Source organism: Lynx canadensis, chromosome D1 (assembly GCF_007474595.2).
Source record: "Lynx canadensis isolate LIC74 chromosome D1, mLynCan4.pri.v2, whole genome shotgun sequence".
In the NCBI taxonomy this organism is placed as follows: Eukaryota; Metazoa; Chordata; class Mammalia; order Carnivora; family Felidae; genus Lynx; species Lynx canadensis.
Window position 1 is genome coordinate 111475180 of NC_044312.2, and position 26848 is coordinate 111502027.

General features: G+C 61.0%; 1 protein-coding gene across 6 annotated transcripts; it reads left to right on the forward strand.

Annotated features, from left to right (window-relative positions):
* Positions 1-29: 29 nt before the first annotated feature.
* Positions 30-26848, forward strand: IGHMBP2 (immunoglobulin mu DNA binding protein 2). 6 transcript variants are annotated; one of them, XM_030331309.1, is made up of 15 exons: positions 30-162; positions 2526-2695; positions 6027-6210; positions 6442-6539; positions 8122-8285; positions 10924-11124; positions 12713-12860; positions 14283-14457; positions 17045-17227; positions 17542-17660; positions 18056-18150; positions 19084-19207; positions 19986-20831; positions 23030-23202; positions 25830-26848. In XM_030331309.1, exons 1-15 carry the CDS (start codon positions 77-79, stop codon positions 26025-26027), a joined length of 2964 nt encoding a protein of 987 aa, XP_030187169.1. In that variant the 5' UTR covers positions 30-76; the 3' UTR covers positions 26028-26848. The 6 variants fall into 6 exon arrangements, with proteins under 6 accessions (XP_030187169.1, XP_030187174.1, XP_030187170.1 ...); XM_030331314.1 differs by lacking the exon at positions 25830-26848 and adding an exon at positions 20985-21060 and having other exon boundaries at positions 23030-23113; XM_030331310.1 differs by lacking the exon at positions 10924-11124.

Below are 26848 nucleotides of genomic sequence, written 5' to 3' on the forward strand. Positions count from 1 at the left end.
ACCGGGCCCGGCCGGGAACCCCGCCGCGCGCCGCAGCCGGACCTCTGCCGCCGCGGGCCCGGGCCGGGCGGCGGTCATGGCCTCGGCGGCTGTGGAGAGCTTCGTGAGCAAGCAGTTGGACCTGCTGGAGCTCGAGAGAGACGCGGAGGTCGAGGAGCGCAGGTACTGGGTGGACCGGCCGGGATTTGCCCTTCTGCCCCCTGAGTCCCGCCCGCGGCGCTGTGCGTGTGTGTGTGCGTGTGTGTGTGTGTGTGTGTGTGTTTGGGGGGGGGGGCTCGACCGCCTCTGGAGATGGGACCCTGTCGCCTCCCGGGCGGCCGTACCGGTTTGGGGCCTTCAGGAAGCCCTTTCTTCTTGGCCTGGAGCCCCCACCCCCGAACTTCCAGTCCCAGGCCTTGCCCCTGCCTCCAGCGCGTCCTCAGCCCTTCTCTCTTTCCGGGCCGGGCGGGTGGGAAAGCGCGACGATGCGGCCTCCTGGGCCCTGGTCTGGGTAGGGGACGGGCCTGGCTTTGGGCGGGGGGTGGGGGGGTGGGGGAGGTGGGCCTGGCTTTGGGCAGGGAGTGGGCCTGGACCTGGGCCTGGCGGGGGGGGGGGTGAGGGGGGGAGTGGGGAGTAGTGGGGGTAGGGGGGCAGGGGGTGGTCCTGGGCCTGGGCGAGGGGGGTGGGGGCTTGTAGGTCTGGCTTTGGGCAGGGAGTGGACCTGGGCCTGGCGCGGGGGGAGTGGGGGAGGTGGGCCTGGCGTTGGGCAGGGGGTGGGCCTGGGCCTGGGTGGGGAGTGGGGGGGGTGGGGGGGTGGAGGGGTGGGGGAGGTGGGCCTGGCCTTGGGCAGGGAGTGGGCCTGGGCCTGGGCCTGGGCAGGAGGTGGGCTTGCCTGGACCGTTACTTCCAGTTGGGCACACTCATGCTGTGTGTGCGGAAAGGGCTGTGCAAGCTCGGATGGCGACCAGCTCCCCCTGGGGAGGGCGAGGCTAAGGCTGGCTTTGGGGACAGGTGGTGCCTGAGCAGAAAAACAGGAGTGAAGGTTTCCTGGATAGAAGAGGAAGGAGAGGAGCCTTGAGGAGCCTTCCTGGATGAGATGGGAGGGCAGCCTTGCACCTGAGGGTGCGTGCCATAGAGAGCCCGGCTTGCTTCTCAACGCGAATATTCATTTAGCTGAAGAAGTAACAGCCAGGGCTTATGGAGCGCTCACTGTGAATGCTCTTTCCAGACCCTCGTTCCTTCACACCTCAGTGTCCTTCTCATCTGGTGCACGAGGAGGCTGTGACAGAGCGGTTCAGTCACTTGCTCAGGTTAACACAGGTGGAGTCAGGATCGGAGGCTAGGAGTCTGATTCCAGGGTCCGCACTGCAGACATCGATGGGCTTTGCTTTGTGTGTGGCTGTGTGACTTCGCAGGCTACGTCTCTGAGCCTTAGAGCCACCTCGCCTGTAAAGTGGGATTATTCCCACCTCATGGGTTTGCTGTGAGCACAAGATGGCCTGCTGTCAGGTGCCCAGCTCAGTGCCGGGCGCAGTGAGCACCCACAGAAGGGTAGGCATCGGTCAGGTTGAGAAGGGTCTTGCGGGTGAGCTTGTGTTATATTCCGTGTGCAGAGGCCGGCTCTCCGCACAGGTAAGAGGGTGGGGTATTCACCTTAGAAATAAAACAGCCAGTTCCTCTCCTAGCAAGATGGGTTTATCCGTAACAGCAGAGGATTGCAGTTCTGGACATGGACTCTGGCCTAAGCTCTGGGCTGGTGCAACCAGGGAAGGGGAGGACCTTTGTTTTGTGGAGGAAGGAGTTGGGAGGGGTAGTTTCGAACTGAAGTCCGTCACAGAAGGGGCAAGAGTTCGGGAAGACGGCCGCTTCTCGCTGGCTGCGTCCAGGGGTAGTGGATTTCTTGTAGGAGTTGCAGGGTGCATCGTTCCTGTTGTGGGATGGTCTGGCCCCTTTGCTGTGGGGGGGGGGGGTCTGTCACTGACAGTTCTGGTCGCTGACATCTGTAGGTGCAGCTCCCCCTTCTGGCCTCCCCGCTGCATTTCAGTGAGGTTTTTTTCTCTTCGTTTTCACGGGTGGGGGGAGGGGAGGCGGGTGAATAGATTCGTGTTTTGGGTGGATTGCTTGGGTGCCGCTGCTTGGGACTGGACAGGGCAAGCCCCAGAGGTGAGGCAGTTAGGAGGCCCTGTCTAGTCCAGACGATGTAGTTGGTGTGGGTTGAACCAGGGTTATGGTGGGGAGGATGGAGGCAGAGGCGGATTCGCGAGGGTGCAGATGGCGGGGGGTGGGGGTGGGGCTACGATGGACTTAGTGACAGGTGGGAACCAGGATGTGCAGTCAGAGCAGAGCAGGGCCAGCGCGTAGCTCTACCTGCAGGAGGATGTGGGGGAGCCCGATCCGAGGGGCAGATGTGGAGCCCCCTTGGGGTCTTACTTGGTGCCTGCGCACGGATCTTTGTGTCTCTCTCCCTTTTTCCTTCCTCCCGTATGGGTGGAAATACAAGCTGGTGGAGTGTAAGTATTGAACTCTCAGTGTTGGGTATCTTCCAGGTCCTGGCAGGAAAACATCTCTCTGAAAGAGCTCCAGAGCCGAGGGGTCTGTTTGCTGAAGCTGCAGGTGTCCAGCCAGCGGACCGGGCTGTACGGGCGGCTGCTGGTCACCTTCGAGCCCAGGAGATGTACGTCTGCCACGGCCCTTCCCAGCAACAGCTTTACTTCCGGTCCGTGCGTCTGTGACGTAGGCATATGTTGTTTACTGCTCGCCTCCCGACTGCGACTTTCGCTCTGTGAAGGCTGGGTTACGCATGACTGATTGGGGAATAAAGCATTGCAGTGAAGACCCCTTAGTTAGATATTCGCCAGTCACGTGGCTTTTTGGCAGTCTAGGTCAGCGCCGTCCAGACGGCAGCCACTGGCCACACGTGGTCATCGAACACTTGAGACGTGGGTCGCGATTGCCGCAGGCATACCGTGCACACCCGGTTTGGAGATTGAGTACACACAGATGTTTAGGCTATCTGAAGGGTAACCTTTTTTTTTTTTTTTTTAAATATTTTATTATTTATTTTTGAGAGAGAGAGGCAGAGCGTGAGCGGGGGAGCGGCAGAGAGAGAGGGAGACCCAGAATCTGAAGCAGCTCCAGGCTCCGAGCTGTCAGCCCAGAGCCCGACGCGGGGCTCGAACTCATGAAACGTGAGATCATGACCTGAGCCCAAGTCAGACGCTTAACCGACTGAGCCCCCCAGGTGCCCCGGAAGAGTAATCTTTTGGAAACCTGACTACTTGTTGAAACAGTGTTTGTCATATATCGGATGACGTACATCATCACTAAAATAAGTTGACTTGTTTCGTGAAGATTATTTTTTTCACGGCTACTAGAAAGGGCAGAATTACGCGTGACCGTGGCCGTGCGTGTCTTGGGCAGCTGTGGTACAGCACGTCTCCTTCTGTATTCCCACAGCCTCTCAACGCCGAGCGTATTCGGGGCACCCTTGTGCCGGCCCTGCCCGAGAGGAGCAGCGGCCGGGAGGAGCTGGACTTGCTCTAGAAGAGTCCGCCTTGTTTTGGTGGTGATGGGCTTTTGATTTCATATTCGGGTTTCCCAAACTCCTGCCCGCGGTTGTTGGAGTGGTGGCTGGATTTGGAGATGGGGGGGCAAGGGGGGCTGCTGGCTGCAGTCCGGTCTTCCGTGTTCTTGTTAAGCGAGCTAGAGCTCACCGCTGCCTGCCCGCTGCCGACGGGCCTGGGGGCGCCTTGGCACATTTCCTCCTCGCCGCCAGGGTTGAATGTCCATGCGGGGGGTTGTAAACTCTGAAAACCAAAAGTGAAAACGCATCCAGTGGTGTATACGGTTAGCAGGCATCGCGGAGTGTGATCCACATGGTTGGCGAATGGTTCGGAAATGGGAGTCCGGGAGCGGCAGTTGGGCGCGAAAGGATCTGGCTGAGAATCTGCCGCGTAGCTGAGGCTGTGGGCCAGACCCAGGTGGAGCTGTTAGTTTCTCGTCTTCGGAAGAGCAGTTTTAAGGCTCAGCTTAGAAATGTAAATTCCTTTTTTTTTTTTTTAATTAAAAAATTGTTTTATGTTTTTATTTATTTCTGAGAGAGAGAGGTGGGGGGGAGAGAGAGAGACAGCGTGTGAGCAGGGGAAGGGCAGAGAGAGAAGGAGACACAGAATCCGAAGCAGCTCCAGGCTCCGAGCTGTCAGCACAGAGCCCGACGCGGGGCTCGAACTTGTAAACTACGAGATCGTGACCTGAGTCGAAGTCAGACGCTTAACTGACTGAGCCACCCAGGCGTCCCTAGAAATGTAAATTCTGAGATGGATCCTATTCAGGGCACTAGTGGGGAGGTCACAGTAGGGACGGGGTCCTCTGTGCTCAGCCCCATGGTGCGCACAGACAGAACTGGACTCTGCCCCTGGGGGATTGTTGCCACCTGCTGTCTGTCTTTATAAAGTTGGGGAGAACACAGAGAAAAGGTTTAAGGTGCGGGTGAAACTCGTTGCTTGAAGAAAAACAGCGCAGGGTCAGTGCATCTGGTGCCTGGTTGACCTGGGGCACACACTTTCAGACACGGAATGAATGGGATGTAAGCGTGTGGGTGGCTCTGGCTTTATCTCAGAGTGGAGTCTGTTTTGGTTGGAATGTCTCCCCTTCCAGGTGATGAAAACCCAGGCCACGCTGGCTTGGGCAAGAAAGATTGCGTCGGTTGTGATGCTAGAAGGTTGGCTTCAGGGCCCACGGGAGGTCGCTCGGACTTCTCTCCGTTTCTTGGCTTTGCCCTGTCCTGGGGTGGCTTCCTTCTCAGGCGACACGTGATAGCAGTTATAGCCCCCGTGTGCCCTCAGGTTTCTGGTCCAGCTGGACAGAGGGAGGGCCTTTTTGCCAGGTGCCAAGCAATGGTCTCACCGTGTTCAGGGGGCTCACATTTGGTCCTGTGCTCATCGCTGAGCAGTCACTGTGGCCAGGGACGTGGCAGCAGTGATTGGCTGAGGTGTAGGTTGTGTGCTCTGTCCCTGGCATCAGGGAAGCCCCTCAGAGTCACCCGGCGGATGGCGAGTCACCCGACAGTTACTGTGGGAAGTGGGGAAATCCGTACTTGAGTGGGCAGCAGATGACCTCTGTCCCCCCGTTGATGCTCCCGTTCTGCCTGGAATGTTCTCCTCTAGATGTGCTCGTGGCCCCCGCTTCGTTCAGGGCCCATCCTGCTTACCTGTGGCCACTCAGGGGCCCTTGCCACACCCTGTTTCTAAAATGACACGCTGGGGCGCCTGAGTGGCTCAGTCGGTTACGCATACAACTCTTGATTTCGGCCCAGGTCATGATCTCACGGTTCATGAGTTTGAGCCCCGCGTCGGGCTCTGTGCTGACGTTGCGGAGCCTGCTTGAGATTCTCTCTCTCCCTCACTCTCTGCCCCTCTCTCACTTGTGCATGCCACCTCTCTCTTTCTCTCTTTGAAAATAAAAAAATTAAAAATTAATAAAATGACACCCCCGTCCCTCTCCATCCCCTCCTGGGCTGCATAATTCCTTGAAACCTCCAGTGCTGACACGTGTGTCTTATTTCTAATTGGACCAGCACCTAGACCAGTGCCTAGCACAGAGTAGGCACTTCAAAAGGTTTTATTGACTGGCACGTTTGTCTTAATTTTTTTGTTAAAAATTTTTTTTAAATATTTATTTTTGAGAGAGAGAGAGATTGAGAGAGAGGGGGACATAGGATCCGAAGTGAGCCTGGTGCTTATAGCAGAGAGCCTGATGCGGGGCTCGAACTCACGAACTATGAGATCACGACCTGGGCTGAAGTTGGACACTTAACTCACTGAGCCACCCAGGTGTTGTCCCTGGCGTGTCTGCTTTAAATAGTTCATTGACCTCAAGTCAACTTTTGTACGTAATTTAGATGTCAGTTAAACTTTTTTATTGCTATTGATTTCATTTCTAAAGAAAGTTAACAGGGTATTTGAAATAATGCTGGAATTTATCATAGAAAATAATCCACAGTTTAACTTGGCTCAGTGTTTGTATAACCGGAGTCTCTGTTCCTGCAGGAGATATAGTGGGTCTGTATGACGAAGGCGGTCAGCTGGCCACGGGGATCCTGACCCGGATCATGCAGAGATCGGTCACAGTAGCCTTTGATGAGTCCCATGATTTCCAGCTGAGCTTAGACCGAGAGTGTGCCTACAGACTGTTAAAGCTCGCCAATGACGTCACTTATAAGCGGCTGAAAAAGTAAGGGCGAGTGAGCCTGGGAATCACATGTTCTTTTTCCTTTAACGTGGCTTACTCACCCTGGCCACCTGTCCTGTGGTGGAAAGGAGTGCAGTCGAGTTGAGTCTGGAGTCGTTTGGTGCCCCTCCCAGGGGGTGGTGGCTGCAGGTGGCTGTTGGGACAGGGGCTCGGGCACTGAATCAATGGCTGGTTTTCACCCAGCTCCTAATTCTCGTTTTTCTCCCTGGGCAGAGCTCTCATTTCCCTAAAGAAGTATCATTCTGGCCCCGCGAGCTCCCTCATAGAGGTCGTCTTCGGTGGATCACCCCCCAGTCCTGCCAGTGAAACACGTAAGAGCCTTTTCTTCCCTGGTCGACGAGATCACTCCGGAAATACTGAGAGCAGAGTGAGCTGGGGTGTTTCAGCAAGAGGTTGAGGATGTACAGTTGGAGGGAATGTCTGTGTCTTATTTTATTTTTTTTTTATTTTTATTTATTTATTTATTTTTTTTCAACGTTTATTTTATTTTTGGGACAGAGAGAGACAGAGCATGAGCGGGGGAGGGGCAGAGAGAGAGGGAGACACAGAATCGGAAACAGGCTCCAGGCTCTGAGCCATCAGCCCAGAGCCCAACGCGGGGCTCCAACTCACGGACCACGAGATCGTGACCTGGCTGAAGTCGGACGCTCAACCGACTGAGCCACCCAGGCGCCCCATCTTTTTTTTTTTTTTTTTTTTTTTTTTTTTTAAATTTCTTTGACTCACGTGAACCGGACTCTCCAGTACTCGGTGCCAAGACGCAGCTCATTCCATCGACTTTCCGACGTTCTTTCGAGTGTTCCTAAATACATCGTTTTGAAACGTGAGGATGTTCTAGCTCAGTGATCCGTGAAAATACATGATGGCTGGGTATAGCGTTTGCCCAGTAGTATTTTTTGTTTGTTTGTGTGAAAAGTCTCCGTTCTAAGTGCATTTTGTTACTTTTTCGGCATCTTTCAAGCTGCACGTGTTCTGGTCTTTTCTACGTACAGACACACGTACACGCACGTGCTCCCCTTCCTCGCCTGCACTTTCTCACACCCCTCAGTGGTCTTGAAGAGCCTCAGTTTTGAGGGGGCTTGTTGCCTTCCCAAGCACCGCCCGCGATGTCACACTCGTCCATCTCCTGACTCGGCAGCGCTCGGTCTGTCCCTGCTGCCTGGGGTGGCGGGGCTCATTCACGCCCTCGTGATGCCGTGCCAGTATCCTTTAAAGATGTGGCTGCCATATGGTACTTCTCCAGATTCTGAAAGCACTCACGTCTCAACGTTTTATTCTGTCACCTATTTATCGAGAGGCTGCTATGCACGGGAAACTGAATTAGAAGTTTATTTGCCGTGTTTTAAGGAGCACGCTACGTGGTGGTTATGGCAGGTGTCCCTGAGGAAAAGGGATGCGGTTCCAAGAGGTGGGGCGCGCTGGGACTTCGGGTCAGGTGATTGCTGCTGCTTGCCAAGCTGGTTTCAGTCTGGCCTGCCTCGACCAGGGCGCTGCGCCTGGGAGCTGTGCTCACTCAGGGGTCGGGTGCCCTGCGGCGGGTGCTGGGGGCAGAGCTGGACGCCCAGGGCCCGCTCTCGGAGCACACGGCACACGAGGGAAATGCTTGGCGGTGGCCGGAGGCCGCGTGTAAGCAAACGGGCGTGGCTGGGTTCCGGTGAGACCGGACGGCCGAAAGCGGGCAGCAGGCTGGTTGGGGCCTGTGGTCCACAGCCTGCCGCTTCCTGTTCTGGGAGGAAGCTTTTGGAGACAAAGCAGGTGGGTTCTGTGTTGACGGGCTGATGCCCGGGGAGACCCAGGAGGCTGGTGCGCGCTTCCTTCCACCCGCGCCGTCCGCGAGGAGGAAGCGCCGGGGGGGTGCGGGGCCCCGGCCTGACCGTGTTGCCCCTCCCGCAGAGCCGCCGCCGTTCTGTAACACCTCCCTGGACGCCTCCCAGAAGGAAGCCGTCTCCTTTGCGCTGTCCCAGAAGGAACTTGCCATCATCCACGGGCCTCCTGGCACTGGGAAGACCACCACTGTGGTCGAGATCATCCTTCAGGCTGTGAGACGGGGCTTAAAGGTGGGCGTGGGCGCCAGAGCCCCGACAAGGCGAAGGGGTTCCATGTGCCCGGCTCACGGGTGCTCAGCAGTGTCCTCGCCTGCGCTGTGGGGTTGGTCAGGAATGTTCCCGAGCGCGGACTGATTGGGCGTGGGGCTGGGCCCTGGCTGATCTCTGACAGCTGCAGGGCGCCTGGGAAGGGCACACGCTTGGGAGCATCGGTCCGCAGGGTTCCGCTCGGCGCACTTGCTGTGCCCGCGCTGTGCGCAGGCCTGTCCGTGCCCTCAGGAGCCCTGCGGTTGGTCGAGGGAGACAGACGTGTTGCCGTTAATGGGCGCGCTGCCCGTGTGTGGTGCCCAAATGACTGATTTCCCGAGATGTGGAACAGGGTGATTGTATGCTGTTATTCACGCACGTTTTCAGTGGTCCCGACGGGGTCTTTCGTCCTCGTGTGCATCCACGTGAGTCCTCGTGGGTTCTGAGCCCGTGGAAGACTTTAGAAAGTCTTTCTCGTTTAGAAACGTCAGATGGTGATGAGAATTAGAGTGATAATGGTCAACGTTTGACTTTTTTTTTATTTATTTTTATTTTTATTTTTATTTTTTATTTTTTTTTAAATTTTTTTTTTCAACGTTTATTTATTTTTGGGACAGAGAGAGACGGAGCATGAACGGGGGAGGGGCAGAGAGAGAGGGAGACACAGAATCGGAAACAGGCTCCAGGCTCCGAGCCATCAGCCCGGAGCCTGATGCGGGGCTCAAACTCACGGACCGCGAGATGGTGACCTGGCTGAAGTCGGACGCTTAACCGACTGCGCCACCCAGGCGCCCCACAACGTTTGACTTTTTACGACGCAGTTCTCCTGAGCGCTCTCCGCGTGTTCGCTCAGGTCGGGGCAACCCTGGGTGCTGGGGACCGTTGGCACCCCCGGGTCCCAGAGGAAAGCAGGCACTGAGGTCCTGTGCCCCGGTCACAGTGCGTGGCAGGGCCAGGATTGGAACTCGGCAGACACGCTCCCCAGAGCCTTTGCTCTGTACCTCACGCTTCTCCGCAAGGCAGAGCTGCCGTTGAGAGCGTAGGGAGGTCTGTCACTTGGTCACGGGGCTGTCCGGTGGCTTCTGCCAGGTGAGTGGCACTTGAAAACTGGATGAATGACCATTCGCTGGTGGGAAACAGGTCTGGTGGTTTGATCGGATGCCTTCCGTTTCCATAAACGGTGAAACAGGACACACTCGTGCTCACGCTCGGGCCCTCTGTGGGGGTGAAGGCAATGGGGTGGGGGTGGGGCGCCTGCCGCCGAGGCTTGTGTGTGTGCGGGGGGGCTCTCCTCTCCACCTCCTCTGCCAGCTGCCACCTGCTGCTTTTTGTTTTTAAAGTTTATTTGTTTTGAGAGAGAGAGAGAGAGAGAGAGAGAGAGTGCGTGCGTGCCCGTGCAGGGGAGGGGCAGAGGGAGAGAACCCCAGGAAGGCTTCTCACTGCCAGTGCATAGCCCGATGCGGGGCTGGGCCTCACGAACCGTAAGATCATGACCTGAGCTGAAATTAAGGGTCGGACGCTCGACCTCCTGAGTCCCCCAGGAGCCCCCGCCACCTGTGTTTCATAGTGGAACTTCAGGTTTTTCTTTGCTGGTGGAAGGCACTACAGAAGAGTTCTAGAAGCAAGATTGAGCCCATCAGAAAGATTTTTCCCTCGTACCTTGAGTCCTTTTTTTCCCCCAGTTGCCAGTTATTTAACATTTTTGGTGTTTTGGTCACCAGTAGTCATTATTTAAAAAAACTTTTTTTTTTTTTTTATATTTTATTTTATATTTGAGAGAGAAAGAGGCAGAATCCGAAGTAGGCTCTAGGCTCTGAGCTGTCAGCACACAGCCCGTCCTGTGGTTTGAGCTCAATGAACTGTGAGATCATGACCTGAGCCGAAGTTGGATGCTTAACCCACTGAGCCACCCAGGTGCCCCTCAATAGTTCTTAAGACCAAAGTTCCAGATACGGTGTCAGTGTGTGGTAATGTGTTCTTTTTTTAAAAAAAATATACATATATATTAAAAAAAAATTTTTTTTTTCAACGTTTATTTATTTTTGGGACAGAGAGAGACAGAGCATGAACGGGGGAGGGGCAGAGAGAGAGGGAGACACAGAATCGGAAACGGGCTCCAGGCTCCGAGCCATCAGCCCAGAGCCCGACACGGGGCTCGAACTCATGGACCGCGAGATCGTGACCTGGCTGAAGTCGGACGCTTAACCGACTGCGCCACCCAGGCGCCCCAAAATATATATATTTTTAAATACTTATTTTGCGTGTGAGAGTGTGCGCACGTGTGTGTGGGCGGGGGAGGGGCAGAGAGGAAGGAGAGAATCCCAAGTAGGCCCTGTGCTGCCATCACAGAGTCTGACTCAGGGCTCGAACTCCCGAACTGTGAGGTCATTACCTGAGCCAAAAATCGAGGGTTAGACGCTCCCCTGACCGAACCACCAGACGCCCCTGTAGCACGTGTCCTGTGGGGCGTGTCCACTCATGCTTGCGTCTGCGTGTTTATGCGTTGACACCACCTCTTGTACACGCTCCGATCCTCCTCTCTTGGCCTTCAAGCCTTCCGGTCCGTTTTAGCGTGAACCTGAGTGGTTAAAGAAGTCGCTGAACGCGAGCCTTGCTTCCCCAGGTGCTGTGCTGTGCCCCCTCTAACGTCGCCGTGGATAACCTGGCAGAGCGGCTGGCGCGGTGTCAGCAGAAGGTCCTGCGCCTCGGGCACCCCGCCCGCCTGCTGGAGTGCATTCAGCAGCACTCCCTCGACGCCGTGTTGGCACGCAGCGACAGCGCCCAGATCGTCGCAGACATCAGAAAGGACATCGACCAGGCCTTCGTACGTCCCTCTGTGTGGCTTCTCATCTGAGGTCTCTCCCGGGAGACATTTCTGTCTGTGTTTCTCTCGCTTTTTTTTGGCCTCCGTCAGCTCCTCTAAGAATTTCAAACGTTAGGGGGCGCCTGGGCGGCTCAGTCGGTTAAGCGTCCGACTTCGGCTCAGGTCATGATCTCATGGCTTCATGGGTTCAAGCCCCGCATTGGGCTCTGTGCTGACGGCTCGGAGCCTGGTACTTGCCTCGAATTTTGCGTCTCCCTCTGTCTCTCTGTCCTTCCCCAGCTCGTGCACTCCCCCCCCCCCTCTCTCTTTCAAAAATGAACATTTAAAAAAATTTCAGATATCAGCATGGCCCATTAAAAATTTTTCCCCCAAGTTTTACTAAGAAAGGAAGGGCTGCCTGTTTTTGGTAGAGACTTGTACTTGGCATCTCGTAGGGACTCGACTTGTCAAGGTAGTTTCGTGAGTAGGTGAGGGGTCGTCTTCAAGAGGACCTCTCTCTAAGCGCCTCTGCTTCTGATCTTGCTGGCTGGGTCACGTCGGCAAGAAAATACCCAGCGGCCTGAGAATAAAAATTCAAAAAATATTCATCCTCCCAGTCTCTGGTCCATTTTCCACCCTCCCTGTGGAAGAGAGGCAGCAGGCAGGGGGTCGGGCGGAGACGTGTTTCTTTTTGCATTTGGGGCTCTGGAACTCCGCGGTCCTGTGACTTAACGTTCCGCTCGGATTGCTCACTGTCAGCTGGCCTCACGTTGGCGTGGCCTCCTCCGTGTCCCCGCCCCACAGGGCTGTGAGTCAGCCTTCCCGCGGGCCTGCGGGATAGTGGGATGGCGCACGGGATGCCAGCGTGGGCCCAGCAGAGGTGGGGATGAGTTGGAAATATGTCATTCAAGGGTACAGGTGGCGTGGGAATGTGCAGCGATGGTATTTCCTCCATTGCAAATGCGGATGATTTCACTTCTTGTTCCTGTTTAATCAGTGCTTTCGGGATCTTCTTCTCCGTAAGGGAGGCGCCGTAAAACCCCTCCGCCAGCCCTGGAAACCCTGTGCTCCAAAGCAGAAACCACAGATAAGGAAGGATGTCTTTTTTAGTATTGCAGGAAGTTGGGGCTTAGCTAAGCATTTTATGGGCCCGGGAAGACCTGTTACTCCCTTGGCGGATGTGGAGTGGAAACTGGCGTGCAGCCTCTCCTCTGTAAGCAGCGAAAACCCAAATCCTGGGCTGGCAGGCGCTCTTTGTTGCGCGGGCGTGTGCGGCAATTCCGTGCAGGGTCGGGCAGGGCCCAATTTCCGGTTTTGTGTGAGCTTACAGTTCAAGACACCGTCTGCTTCGAGGACCTGGCCTTTGTCCCTCTGCCTCTGCCGGGGCAGGTGACAGCAGCTGTAAGGCCACAGAGGGCGTCAGGTGCTCGGTCACCTGCGTGTGTCTGTTTGCTCCGTCGAGAAAGGTTTTTGACATCTCAGTGCCCCTCAGGGAACTTCACGCGGTGGACCCGCTGGTTGTAAACAGAAGCGCTTTGGGAGCGAGAAAGAGCTAAGCAGGTGCAAAGTCACGTCCAAATACTTACGTTTTCTTGGCTTTCCTTTGTAGTTGAAGAACAGGCAGACCCAGGACAAGAGAGAGAAGAGTAGTTTCTGGAACGAAATCAAGCTGTTACGGAAGGAGCTGAAGGAGAGGGAGGAGGCCGCCATGCTGGAGAGCCTCAGGTCGGCAGCCGTGGTGCTGGCAACGAACACAGGTGAGGGGGCCGTGCGCCCCACTCCCTGGGGCCCCCCTCGACGGAGGCGCGGTCCCTCCCACGGGCTGCGGGGGGCGGGTTTGCATAGAACCGTCCGTCGGTGTCGGGTAGGGTTCCCAGGGAAGCCTTCGGGCCTGCGGTCTTCCCGTAAGGAGGTTTCTCGAATCGGTACGGGGGCGCTCACGTTCCCTCTCACGGAGCCAGCTGGCGTCTTCCAAGGAATCTGTTCGTTGAGTCTACGTGATTGCATTTGTAGGTCTAGCGTTCACTCTTTCCCATTCTTTGACAGTGTAGCATCTCGGGCGACCTCACTTGTTTCCTTCCTGGTGTCGGTAATTTGACACTTTGTCAGGACAGTGATTAGCGGGGGCGTCCGGGCTGTGCAGGCCCGAACCAGCCTTCCAGCAAGTACCGTAGAGTCAAGTGCCTCCAGGGGCGCCTGGGTGGCTCAGTCAGTCGGTTAAGCGTCCGACTTCGGCTCAGGTCATAATCTCGCGGTCGGTGAGTTTGAGCCCCAAGCATTTGTCAGTCTCCATAACTGCAGGAGAAAATTCCTTACAAAAAATCACTATGTTATATTGAGGTATACATATAATATCCTACAGGTTGTGTTTCGTGGTGGGTTGAGCGCCTGACTTCAGCTCAGGTCGTGATCTTACGGTTCGTGGGTTCAAGCCCCATGTCGGGCTCTGGGCTGACAGCTCAGAGCCTGGAGCCTCCTTCTGCTTCTGTGTTTCTGCGGAGAACACTAACTAACACAGGGTTTAGTTGGTTTAGTAGCCACTGGGTGGCTCAGCTGGTTGAGTGTCTGGTCTCGGGAGCCGTCCTGTGCGATACAGGTGGTGCCCACGTTTGTAGATGAGAGAGGTTCAGGGTTGGGGGCCCTGCCCGGGCTCACTGCTGTCTGTGGGGGTTGGCGTGGGGCCCGGGTCATCCTCACACGTGAGCTCTTGCCACGGCACTGCTCCTCCTCCGAGGAGCCGGGGCTGTGCTTTCGTGCCGTCAGACACACGGAGGCTTCCCCCTGGATGGACGTTCAGTTAACTGTTCGGTACGTCTGGGAGAGCAGCAGAGAGGGGAATTAATTAAGCTCGAAATTCAGAAATGATACAGGAATAATATTTAGAAAAGAGACGCCGTTCAGGGGACTTGGGCCCAGACCCAAGGGGGAGATCGATTCTGGTGATTGGACTGTGGGAGTGGCCCTTGGCCAGGGGCCCGCTGCTCGCACTTAGACGCAGGTGGGCTGGAACGGGAGGTTTCTCGTGACCTTCCCCGTTTTTATTCTAAGACGCCCAGTACTTCTTACACAGTCTTCATGCCAGGCTGGGTTCTGAAACCCCCGGCCTGTCGCGGCCTCGTCCGGCGTGGGTGCGGCCTCTGGCACCTTCTGTGAAGGCTCACGGTTCCGATTTCCACCAGGCGCTTCTCCCGACGGCCCTCTGAAGCTGCTGCCCGACGGCCACTTCGACGTGGTGGTCATCGACGAGTGCGCCCAGGCCCTCGAAGCCAGCTGCTGGATCCCCCTGCTGAAGGCCGGGAAGTGCATCCTGGCCGGAGATCACAAACAGCTGCCGCCCACCATCGTGTCCCCCAAGTAAGACCCCTGCCCGCGGCGCTCCTCGGCCCTCACCCGCCACCCCTTCCGTCTCTCCTTGGGCGCAGCGGCCCTGACGTGCCCTCCTGCACGTTCCTGACGACAGCCCCTCGCGCCCGTTTCTTTTTTTTTTTAGTGTTTAGTTTTGAGAAAGAGAGTGCGTGCGTGAGTGAGCAGGGGAGGGGCAGAGAGAGAGGGAGACATAGAATCCGAAGCCGGCTCCAGGCTCTGAGCCGTCAGCACAGAGCCTGACGTGGGGCTCGAACTCATGAGCTGGGAGATGATGACCTGAGTCGAAGTTGGACGCTTAACCCACTGAGCCACCCAGGCGCCCCAAGCCCTGGCACCCGTTTTATTGCGTGTACTTGTTTAGAGGTCAGGCGATCCCACCGTGTGCTCCTGAGGTCGGGGGTCGTGGCCACCACACGCCCGTCTGTAGCGTCAGCACCCGGCGCCGTGGCCGGTCTTGCTGGTGGCACGGAGCTTCTCTGGCGAGGCCGGCAGGCTGATGTGCCCGTTCCCGCCAGGCGAGCCTTCCTGAGCCGAGGGAGGCGCCCCTGCGGGCAGGCCGGCTGGCCTCCGGGTTCGTTGGCGCACGGCCTGGCACGGGTTCTTCCAGTCCTGACCTGTAGGCGCGTCCTTTGACCTGGGCCACAGGGGGGTCTCTGTAGAGACACAGCGGTCCCTGCCGTGGCCGAGCTGCACTGGTCTTGCCACCTCTCCCGCACCGCTTCGGCCACACAGGCCTCTGTCCTTGCTGTCCCCGTCTGGACGGCTCCTTCCCGGACCCTGGGTGGCCATGCCCTCCCTCCACTCAGTACTTTCTCAGATGAGCCCACTTCGCGGGCTCCCGTGACCACCCCGCCTCAGCACGTCCCCACCCCCTGTGGGTCCCTTGTTACAGCTGCGCGTTCCTGAGCGCTCTCTGGCGGTGGTGCGTGTCTCTCTGTCCGTTCCCTGGCTGGTCCGCCTAGAACGGAAGTCGCGTGCAGCCGGGACCACAGCCAGCGCGTGGGTATCTCTGACCCAAGCGCGTCTCTAAGTGCGCCCGGGACCGTGGCCGCTCCAGCCACCCCCGAGGCGGGGGACAGGAGACTCCCAGAGCCCGGCGCCGGGGCTCTCCCTTCACGCAGGGGGCTTTCTTCTTGTCCCCCTGCTGCCTGAGCCCGGCCTCTCCTTCGGGGTGAGTGTGGACGGGCTGCGCTTGACTGCGGGACGCTCCCTACTTGTTCTGAGGTCCAGCAGCCCTCGGAGATCTGGGGGATGTGCCCGCACGTCTGTCGGGTGGAGCCTTGCTGGAGGGGGGTGCGGCCCCCGGAGCGGGGGGGGGGGGGGGCGTCAGGTCAGGATCCCTCAGAGAGAGAGGGCGTCCCATCCACGCGGTGTGGCTGGCAACCGGGGACTGCATTTGGGAAGTTGGTCATGGCCGGGGAACGGCCCCCACGGTGGGAGTCAGCGTGCAGACTGCAGGACAGGAGCGGTCTGTTCCGGGGTCCCTGGGGGTCCTTGAGAGACAGCGTTGTCCTCCACAGACCTTTGTGTGGAGAATGTCTGGAGCTGTGCCCTTGGGAGCAGGGACCCTCTTGTGTCTAGGGGGCAGACTGTCAAGGGGACACGTGCTGGGTGCTTCCGTGTTTGCCGTTGGGACCGGTAACCACTTCACTCATTTCTCTGGCGTTGTTTTTGGTGGACGCCTTTATTACAAAAGGTTAAGCGCGAGATCTTACGAACTTCCGGGGAAGGGCCCCCGAGCTAGAATGAGTAAGCGTCCCCTGGTTTTAGTGTCACCCACGCGGCGAGAGCTGTGGTTAAGACGGCGGCTCCGGAGATCGCTGGCTGGGCGGCCTTGAGCTGCTCCCTTAACCTCTCTGGGTCGCACTCTCCTCCTAGGGAAGGGGCAAGCGCAGCGGTGACCCCCGCCTCAGGTTTTGTGGGCGTTAGGTTGACAAGTATCAGGGGTGCAGAGCGGCACCCGGGACACAGGAAGCGCCCAGTGCACGTTAGCTGTGGCTGCGCTTAGCAACGGATTACTTGCGGCCGAGGGTATCGGCTGTTGAAAAGTTTACCCGTAACAGCTCGCTGTTGCCGCTGCGCTAGATTTTCACAGACGCGGACGAGGTAGGTTTGCGTGGGTTCGTCGTTCCGCGGATCTGGAAATCAAAAGTCCGAAGGCTTCCTCGGTGGGTTCAAATCAAGCGTTGGCAGGCACGGGTTCCTTCTGGAAGCTGCGGGGGAGGATTCACTTGTCGGCCTCTTCCAGCCGGCAGAGGGGCCGCCCCCTTCCCTCGGGGCCCCTGTGGAGCCGCCGGCAGCGACTCCCGCCCTCCGGTCCCGTCTTCTCTGCCCGGACCCTCTGAGGAGGAGCCCGTGGCGGCCTCGGGCCCACCTTAGCTTCGCGCTCGGAGGGTCCCACATTCGCAGGTCCCAGGCTCGGGACCCGGGCTTCTCTGGGGGCCGGTGTTCAGCCGAGCACACCCTTAACTTTAGGCGGGAACTTGGGCGGAGCCGGGGCCCGAGGTTTGAGGGCCGGTGTCAGGAAGGACGGGGGGAACCCAGGCGCCCCTTCCCGGTTCCTCTCTCGGGGCAGGGCCGCGGCGGCGGGCCTGGCGCGCAGCCTGATGGAGCGCCTGGCGGCGGAGCAGGGCGCGAGCGTGGTGCGGACGCTGACGGTGCAGTACCGCATGCACCGGGCCATCATGCAGTGGGCCTCCGAGGCCCTGTACCACGGGCGGCTCACGGCCCACCCTTCCGTGGCGGGCCACCTCCTGCGGTGAGTGACCCGTCGTGCCCTCCCCGGCCCGTCCTGCTGGGTCCTCGTGCCCCGGAGTCCCCTGTGTCCCCCGAACCACACGCTGTAAAGACTTCAGAGTCACCCTCGAGGCCGCTTTCCGGGAGGGGGGGAGGGGCCTGGCCCTGGGGAGCTCCATCGGGGCGCTCAGTCTCCGGTGCTCCCGGGGCTCCTCGTCCTCCAGAGGGAAGGGCCCGCACCAGACGGGGCGAAGGGAAGCGTCAGTCCTGTCGGGAGGGCCCCGGCTCTGCTTCGTTGCCCTGGCCTCACGTGTTCAGTGTCCGCCCGCGGTGCAGGGACCTCCCCGGGGTGGCCGCCACGGAGGAGACGGGTATCCCCCTGCTGCTCGTGGACACGGCCGGCTGCGGGCTCTTTGAACTCGAAGAGGAGGACGACCAGTCTAAGGGGAACCCTGGTGAGCCTGCTTGGGCAGGGCCAGCCTTTGGGTTTGGACAGACCCTGAGCTCCTCTCTGTGGACAGCAGAGGGCCTGTGATTGTGGACCTTAGTGGGGAGGAGGGGGGGGTCCCCCGGTGAGCTGCGGGTTCCAGCCGGACGGGAGCGCGCGGTGCCCTTCTCAGCGGGTGGCGCTGCTTCGGCGAAGGAGCCGGCCCGGGTGGGTGAACGGGGTGGTCCCTGCTCCCCCGAGGTCCCAGACCGCCAGCTTGCACCCAGCGCCGCGGGGCCCACGTCCTTGCTGGCTCCAGCCGGCCCGGACGACGCTGTGTCCGCTGGCTGGGGCGGGCGGAGTCCTGAAGAAACCGGCACCACCGAGGGCGTGACCTGGACCCGCGGCCTGCTTGCTCCCCAGGCGAGGTGCGTCTCGTCAGCCTGCACGTCCAGGCCTTGGTGGAGGCTGGCGTCCGAGCGAGCGACGTTGCCGTCATCACACCGTACAACCTCCAGGTGCGAGAGGGCCCCCCTGCCGGTATCCGCGGGCTGCGGCTGATGGGAAAGGGGTGATCCATGGTCTCTTCTGACCGCAAGCTGCAGGTGGAATCGACCACCTCACGACCGGATCCGGGGCTCACGTGACCTCAGCAAGAGCCTCCGTCCGTCCGCCCGTCCGTTTTACTTGCTCTAACGTGTCTGCCCCGTCCTGATGTCCACCTGCTTCCCTGGTTGGCTTTGTTTTCTGGCCAGCTTCCCGGTAGCCCTGTCCGGGGGCGCTGTCCTTACGGGGCGGCCCCGGGGACCGCCTGACCCTCCACGGCATCTCCCACAGGGTCTCGGCTTTGGATCTTCCGCGTCGGGCTCGGGTCCCCGTCCCTGAGCTGGTTGCCGTGGCTGGTGCGGGGTCCTTGCCCACCTCTGGGCGCGGGCGCTGGCTGTGCTTCCTGGAACGAGCCTGGGCGGACAGGAAGATCGGGGTGCCGCCTGGAGGAGGGGCGGGGGTGGGCCGGCAGAACGACCCGTGCTCACTCCTTTCTTTTCTGCTCACGTCTTCTCTCTCGGCGCCTGTGGGCTTGTCAGCAAAGCCCGTCTTCTTTGGTGGGAAAGACGCGGCCACGGCAGGGTGTCGTGGGGTCCGTGGGCGGGCTGCCACCCCTTCCCGGCGTGTGGACACCGCACCAAGGGGCGTCTGAGGCAGGTGGCTGTCCGTGAGCCAGAAAAGCTGGTGTGATGTCAGCGCTGGGGCGTGGGTCACGTCCGACCTGTTCACGTGCTGCCTTGTGCGTTCACGGACAGCTGTCGGACGGCGGCTCCGGGGCTCTGCAGGGCTTCCGTGCGGTGGTTTTGGTTCTGCAGGCTGAGGCCCTCGGCGGAGTCCAAGGGCGGAGTGTCGGGGCCGCCCTGGCCTGAGCTGCGATGGGGACGCGGCCTTGCTTGGTGTTCCAGGTGGACCTGCTCAGGCAGAGCCTCGCTCACAGGCACCCCGAGCTTGAAATTAAGTCGGTCGATGGCTTCCAAGGCCGAGAGAAGGAGGCTGTGGTCCTGTCCTTCGTCAGATCCAATAGGAAAGGTACGTGGGGCTCAGCAGACTGCTCTGGGGAAGCAGAGGAGGGTCATCCGGGGGTGCGTACCAGATTTCTGCTCCGGGCGGTGCAGGGCGATGCGAGCGTGGCCTCCGTGAGCTCAGCATCGGGCGAGAGGCGGGCGAGAGAGCGGGCGGGCGTGGGGTGCAGTGAGGCCCTGACCGGAGCCGCCGGGGCCTGTGAGCTGGGTGTTGTGGGGGGTGGGGGGGAGGGCAGAGCTGGCGGCTGAGCAGCGTGCAAGGCGGGCGTGCTTGGACCACCTGGCATCCTGCCCCGGGGGCGGGCGGCGGGGCTGAGGCACAGAGCCTGGCTTTTGGCCTCAAGGTGCAGTTGGCCTCGGGGCCTGGTGTTTCTGCCACCGGGGCTTGTGGGTCCTCCATGTGGAGGGCGTGTGGGACCCTGAAAGGGCTTGTCTGGGCTTCGTAAGGCGGTTTCAGCGGAAGGTTGAAGGCAGACAAGAGAGGTGGGGTAGACGGGGGTCGGGGACGGGGGAGAAGTCTCGGCTGCAGCCACCCCCTGGGCTGGGCAGAGGGAGGAGCCCGTACCTGGAAGTGACCGACGGTTTGGGGGTCCCACACCCGGACCGGGTGCCGTGGAGCCAGACTTGGGAAGCCGGGGTCGGGCAGCGGGGAGTCTGCGCAGGCATGATGTCCCGGCGGTGTCGCCGGAGGGGGTGTCGGCTGATCCCCGCGGTGGGCAGAAGCGTCGATTTCCTGTTCCTCAGTCTCGGGTCTGCTCGGCCACTCACTCCTGCCTCGTTCGCAGGCGAAGTGGGTTTCCTCGCCGAGGACCGGCGGATCAACGTGGCCGTCACCCGCGCTCGGCGCCACGTGGCGGTCGTGTGTGATTCGCGCACCGTTAACAACCACGCCTTTCTGAAGACCCTGGTGGATCACTTCACGGAGCACGGCGAGGTGCGCACGGCCTTTGAGTATCTCGATGACATCGTCCCTGAAAACTACTCCCACGAGAGTTCCCAGGGCCACGGCCAAGCTAGTGCGAGGCCCCGGGGCCCTGCCGCGGCTGCCGGGAAGCCTCCTGGAAGCCGGATGCGGGAGGGGGTCCGGGAGGCCCGGGCGGCCGCGGGGCTGCAGCGGAAGACGCCTGGCGGGAAGCCCTCGGGCCCTGAGGTCGGTTCTCAGCCCAGCCTCAACGGAGGCGGCCTCTGCCCCGAGGCCGCGGACGGCAGAGACCGCGCGGACCGCTTCAGGGCCGAGATAGCGGAGTTTGTGGCGAGTGAGAACACGCGGCTGGAGTTTCCCGCGTCCCTGAACTCACACGACAGGATGTGGATCCACCAGATAGCGGAGGAGCACGGGCTGAGGCACGACAGCACCGGCGAAGGGAAGAAGAGGTTCATAACCGTGAGCAAGAGGGCCCCGCCTGCCCCGCCGCCTCCAGCGGGCGGCCCCACGGCCCCCGGCCCCACGGAGGCGGAGCCCCCTCCCGGGGAGCAGAGCGGCCGGGACCCCCCGGATCTGAAGGCTCTGCACCTGGAAAGGCTGCAGAGGGAGAAGAGCCGGCGGGAGCCGCAGGCCGAGCAGGGGCAGCAGGCCTCGCGCTCAGGGCCGCGCAAGTTACCGGAGAAGAAAAAGAAAAAAGAAGTAAAAGGTAAGCGAGTTTACCTGAGGAGAACACAAGCTCGGTGTCCCCTTAACGGGGGCGTTTGCCCCCTTTGAAATCCCCCACCCCCTCCCCCAGAATTGGGACTTCCTCTTGGTGCCACGGCCCTGATTCCGCGTCCCGCGCCTTGTTTTTAATCAGTTAGGTGTGAGCTCCCCGAGGGCGGCGATTGGCCACAGTGACCTCTGCCCCCGGCTCCTCAGGTGGGGCCTGGCAGGTAGGCAGCCATCAGGGTGCAAGAGCCAGGAGGAGGGGACGGGGACGGCGAGCAGGAGCCCTCGGGCAGTTACGGACCCCCGTGCGGGCGGCAGCCTCGTTCACTCACAGCCCAGCTCGCACGTCCGCCGTCCCGGGTCCCCGTCCCAGGAAAGGGGCCGCCTGCGTCCTGCGCTGCCCCGTGGGGCTGTTTGCTCTGCCCCCGTCCCGCGCAGTGGTGGGCCTCCACGGGCATGACGCGGATTTCCTGCAGACTCTGGGTAGAGTCGTACTCCCGCTGTTGTCCTCTGAGCAGGGCCACGGAGCGTTTGCTTCTTTCACTGCATTCCTGGGAGCAAAGCCACGTGGGAATCACAAGCGTGATTCCTGGTCTGTGAAAGCACCACAGAGCGGGGGTGCAGCCGATGTCGTTCTGGGGGACTCAGCGGCCTCTAGGCGCCCGGCCGTGTGCTGGGGAGCGAGGTCAGCCCTGCTGCCCAGGAATGGGTGTTCTGGCAGAGAATGGAAATGTCAGGTGCCTCTTTAAACCACACCAAGAAGGTGCCGAGTGCCGTGCAGGGCAGATGCTGGGACGAGATGACAGCAGGACCTGGGAGAAGGTGTGTGGTGTGGTCAGCTGAGGACATAGCATCCTGGGGAGACTTTGCCCCATGTAGGGGACGGTAGCACCGCTTAGTTTTGAAGCGTTTCTTCAAGCCGCCTCCCGATTTCGCCTTGCCGCTCAGGTCAGAGCGTGACCCAGCAGGACAGGTCCCCAGAGGCTGTGCCGAGGTCCCAGCAGCCGAGAAGCAGAGGCCAGTCTGAGCGGCCCCCTCGGGCCATGGCTGGGGGCCCCCGCGGGGAAGGGTGCCACTGAGTGATCGAGGGCTGCCTGTCCCTCTGGAGGGCTGGGGGAATGACAGGTGCTCAGGCCCGCGGGAGAAGCGGTCAGTGCTCTGTTGATGAGATCTCATTTTCCGATGGGGGCCTGAACACCGTCTGCCTGGTCCCTGCGGCGCGTCCCTTTCCCGAGGTTGCCAGTGAGCAGCCAGCACCTTCTCGGGCCTTCTCTGAGCTCCCCTGGTGCTGCTCCTGGGGCATCAGCACATCTGGCCCTCCTTGCCCTCCGTAGAGCTCGCCTTCTACCACGGCCCGTCTGGGGGGACAGGGGAGGGGCACGTCCTCCTTCACAGGTGGCCCTGCCCGGAAGGGTGGCAGTGGCTGCAGCGGGGGCACTGGGAGGCCCTGTGGTGTACCGGCTGCCCCTCCCCGTCCCCTCCGAGGCTGACCTGGCCCGTGTACCTGGCCCCGCGGTGTGCCTCTTGTAGAGAACCTGCTCGGGGAAACGGCACGCCGCCTCGCCTTGTCTGTGCCCGTCAGCCACATAACTGACGAGAGCCACCCGGCTGGTGCCCCCCCGTGTTCCCTGCATGTCTGTGTCTGCGCGTGCGTTTGTGGTGGGGGCGTGTGTCCCACAGAGTTACGGGTGCGTGTGACCTCGTGTTCTTTTCCACTCGTGAGCGTTCCGCAGGAACTTTCCAGGACTTGTGTGCACCTGGTCAGGAAGCTTACGGCCCCCTGGCGCTGGGGCCCGTGACTACGCCGTGGTTCACCTGGCCATCCCGGGTACGGCAGCGTCCGTTGGCTTCGTTTTTACAGTCGATGGCATGAGGCGCGTTCTTGTCTTTAAATGTGTGCTCGGCGAAAGAGGATGTGCTTTTCAGAGGCGCTCTCCGTGGGCTGCCACCCCTTCCGGGGAGTCCGCACGGTGCTCGCGCCTCCTGGCAGTGACGGTTACTAGCTCGCTGAGGAAGGGCCGCCCCGGGCTGGACGGACACCGGGCTGGACGGAGGGTCATTGCCTGTTCACTGAGCCCGAAGGCGGGAAGCTGGGCAGAGCGGCTCCGTGGGGGTGAAGGTGGGTCCAGCGGGGGAGTTCTCGTCCTGCCTCTGTGTCCTTCCCCCGCGTGAGTGACGCTTTTCTTCCCCTAGGACACGTGGCCGTAGACTTGCCCGGTGAGGAGGACTTCGACGCTCTGGTCTCGGCCGCCGTGAAGGCCGATAACACCTGCGGCCTTGCTAAGTGCACAGCCAGCGTCGCGACCCTGGGTCAGCTCTGCCTGCACTGCGGCCGCCGCTTCTGCCTCAGCCACCACCTGCCGGAGGTGCGCTGGCCCTCCTGGGGCTCGGGGCGGTGGGTGGGTGGGGGGACGGTGGGGCTGTGTCTCCGGGGCTCGGCCCCGGCCAGATGCGCTCCCGACAGAAAGGGTGGCGGGTCACGGGCACGGAGTCTTTTAAAGCGGCCACAGGCCCGGGCTTGGTTTCTGACGCGTCGCATTACAACCCAGCCGGTGGGAGTTCCGGGCAGAGAGGGTCTTGTTTAAGCGCGTTTGGGGTCTTTCGGCGGGATAGTAGAGGGGAGCTGGGGCCTCCGGCCCACGGTCTGAAATGTGCTGGCTGCCCGGCTGCTGCTTCATTCGTTCCCTGAGCAGGAATGGCTGGGGATCTCCGCCCCGGGGGGGCCTGGGCCGTGGGGACCTGGCTGTGAGAGCAGTGGGTGGTGTCGGCTGCCGGATGTGTGGAGGGAGGGCCTCTGGCAGCAGGGGTGGGGAGCCGGGCTGGGGAGGGCACGTGGGCAGGCCCCCGGGGAGGGGGCGCATGCATGCAGCTGGGAGCGGAGCAGGGGGCAGGGGGTCGGGGGTGAGGCTGAGAGGGCCTGGCTCTGGAAGCTGCGGGGAGCGTTGGAGACCTGGCTGGGGCGCGGAGGGGGCCGCCGGCAAGGCTGGGAGGTCCCGGGGCCTCCCCTGGGGCGGGCAGTGGAGGGCGTGCAGGGGGCCCCTGGGCCCCTGAAGTGGTTGTAGGTGACGATGAGAAGGGGAAGGAGGGCGCACGGTGGCCCTGGGGTTTCTGGTTTGGGCCGTGGGAGGAAGGCAGTGGGGCTCTTGGAGGGAGAGGGAGGGGCGGGCACAGGGGAGGGATCGTGGCACCCGGGGCGTCACCGTCCTGGGCCACCTACGTGGGGGTCCTCACGGTGTCCCTATGCTCTGGGTCAGGGCTTGTAGTGCTTGCCCGCAGGGAGCTCTGCTGCCTCCGACCCTGGAAAGGGCCTCCTCCCTCCCCTCTCCCTCCCTCTTTTCCCCTCTCTCCCCCCTTCTCCCCCCTCCCCTGCTCTCTCCCACCTCCTCACCTCTTCTCCTCCTTCATCTTCTCTCCCTTTCTCTACCCCCTCCACACCTCTCTCTCTTAACTTTCCCATCTTTCCCTCTCCTTCTCCCCCCTCTCCCCCTCTTCTCCCACCCTCCCCCTCCCCTTCTCCTTCTCCCCTACTTCCTCTCCTTCTCACTCTTCCTCCCCTCCCTTCCTCTCTTCCCCCTCCCCTTCTCTTCCCCTCTCCCCTTCTCTTCCCCTCTCCCCTTTCTCTTCCCCTCCCCCCTTTTCTTTCCTCCCCCTTCCCCTCCCCCCTCCCCTCTCCTTCTTCTCTTCCCCTCACCTCCTCCCTCATTCTTTTCCTCTCCCTCACACCCTTCCTCCCTTTGCCTCCCCGCCCCTCCCCCCCACCCCGCACATGCACACTTTCTCCACACGCACGTGCACACACGCACGTGTGCGGTCTGTCGATGCCTGTTGACAAACTGTATGGTGTTTTAGAAAGATTTTCTTCCAGAGTGTTTAGAAATGGCCAGATGCCAGGTTTGGGAGGCCAGCGTGCGTTACTGGCACGGCCTGTGCTGGTCCCTGGTGCCGGGCGGTGGGAGCCCGCAGGGGCGAGCGGACCGTGCGGTCCCCGTGCCGTCCGTGGAATAGCCCGTCTGAGCACGGATACTGCTGCGAGCCGGGCCGCGAGTCTGTCTGCTCTGAGCTGCTCTGCGGGATGAGGCCCAGGGCTGGGTGGCAGGGACCTGGCCTCAGAACCCGCTCTGTCACCTGCTCCCTTTGTGACGTGGGCAAATTCACTTTTCCCCAGCCCTCACCGAGGTGCCGGGAAGGCCGGTGCTGGGTGTGGAGGAGGAAGGCCGGGCCCGAGGGCCACCCGAGGGCCCCCCCTCCCCCCGGAAAGGGCAGGAGAAGGGGACGCCCACTGAGTGGGGAGGGGACGGGCGCGGCACAGGGGTGTGGTGGGCTGCGCAGTGGGCTGGGCGAGCCGCCGAGCTGTCTGTTCTGGGGCCTTGCTGAGTCCAAACTGGGTCCCGCCCGGCAGCTCCCAGGGAGGCGGCCTTCATTTGTGCAACGGGGAAGCCCAGGCTTTCCAGAAGAAGCCGTGACTCGCACGCGTGGCACCGTGGCCTCAGTGCCCGGCGCTGGGGAAACGCTCAGGGGGCTCCTTCTGTCTTCCTTCTCCTTTCAAGAACAGAAGGGGTCGTGTCAGAGCGCCCTCGAACCGCCGGGGCACGTCATGAGCTGATGCACGTTTCGGAGCTCCTGGGGCGGGCCTAGCACTGGGGTCCGGTTAGAGAAAACGGCCTGTCGCCCGGAGCACCCTGCTCGTGCCTTGGCTGCGTGCTCGCGGAAAGGCGGTGTGGCTCGCGGGGGCTCGCGCTCTGCTTTCAAATGCCACTGCTGGTGGCACACGCAGGTGTGATGTCCCCCTGTCAGGGGACGGCGTGGCTAAGCCGAGGGCGGGGCTGGAGGCTGGGTGCGGGTGCTCCCTCCGGCCCCCCCCCAGGCCTGAACGTGCAGGATCCGGGTGCAGGAAGGGTGAGGAGCCCTCCAGGACCTCGTCCGGGGGCAGCAGGCAGAATCGCGGGGCCTTTGTCCCCACTTGGCTCAGCACCGACTGCTGTGTGCCCCCCAGATCCACAGCTGTGGGGAGAGAGCTCGCGCCCACGCCCGGCAGAGGATCAGCCGGGAAGGAGTCCTCTACGCCGGCAGTGGCACCAAGGACAGGTCCCTGGACCCAGCCAGGAGGGCCCAGCTCCAGAGGAGGCTGGATAAGAAGCTGGGTGAGCTGACCAGCCAGAGGAAGGGTAAACGGAAGGAAAAGGAGAAGTGACGGGCTTGTGTCTTCGAAAGGACGGGTGAGGGCCAGCACCGCTGCCTTCTGCTTCCTTGTGGCCGCTCCCCGTGACAGCGTGCAACCCGACCCACCTGCCTGTGCCGCGGCCATGTGGGGCTCGGGATCTGGGGGAGAAAGGGTGGGCTCTTCTAACCTGACGGGAGGGTGCCTGGGCACGTGGTCAAGGCCAGGTAGCCCTCTCCCCGGGCATGCCCACACCCTACGTCCTCCCCGTCACTGCCAGGACCATCGCCTGGTGCATTCTCTCCTTCCCGGTCAGAACCGAACCCCCCCCCCCCCACACACACCCCATCTGAATCTTGGGGTGTTGTCGTGAGGGTCAGTAAGTTCCGTTGGAGATGTGCCTCTGTGTCCCCTGCCCGGGTCCGATGCCCCCTCAGGCTTTGTAAAAGTAAATCCCTTCAGGGCCCGGCCGGCTTTCGGCCCATCAGAGTGAGGGAGAGCACCCGAGAACTCAGCGCGCCTGAGATGGGCTCTGAGAATGTTCTCTGGGGCGCTCCTCCCGCACGTCCCCCTGCAGCTGGCTCACCCTCGTCCGTCTGTCCGTCCGTCTCCTGTCCCCTGTGGCTGCCGTGAGCCACCCTGTCCCGCGGGCGGCAGACACAGCTCGGGCTGCACCTGCGAGGTCTGGAGGGCCCCTCGCGTGTGGCCTGTGCGGGCCCTGTGTGGGTGGAGGTCTCTGCCGGCTGCCTTATTGAAGAGAGCCTCAGAGGCGCATCCTGTTTTAGTCCCAGGGTGTTCTTTGTGTAAACGGGATAGAAATTATTTGAGAAAACAATAAAGACATACGCACATCA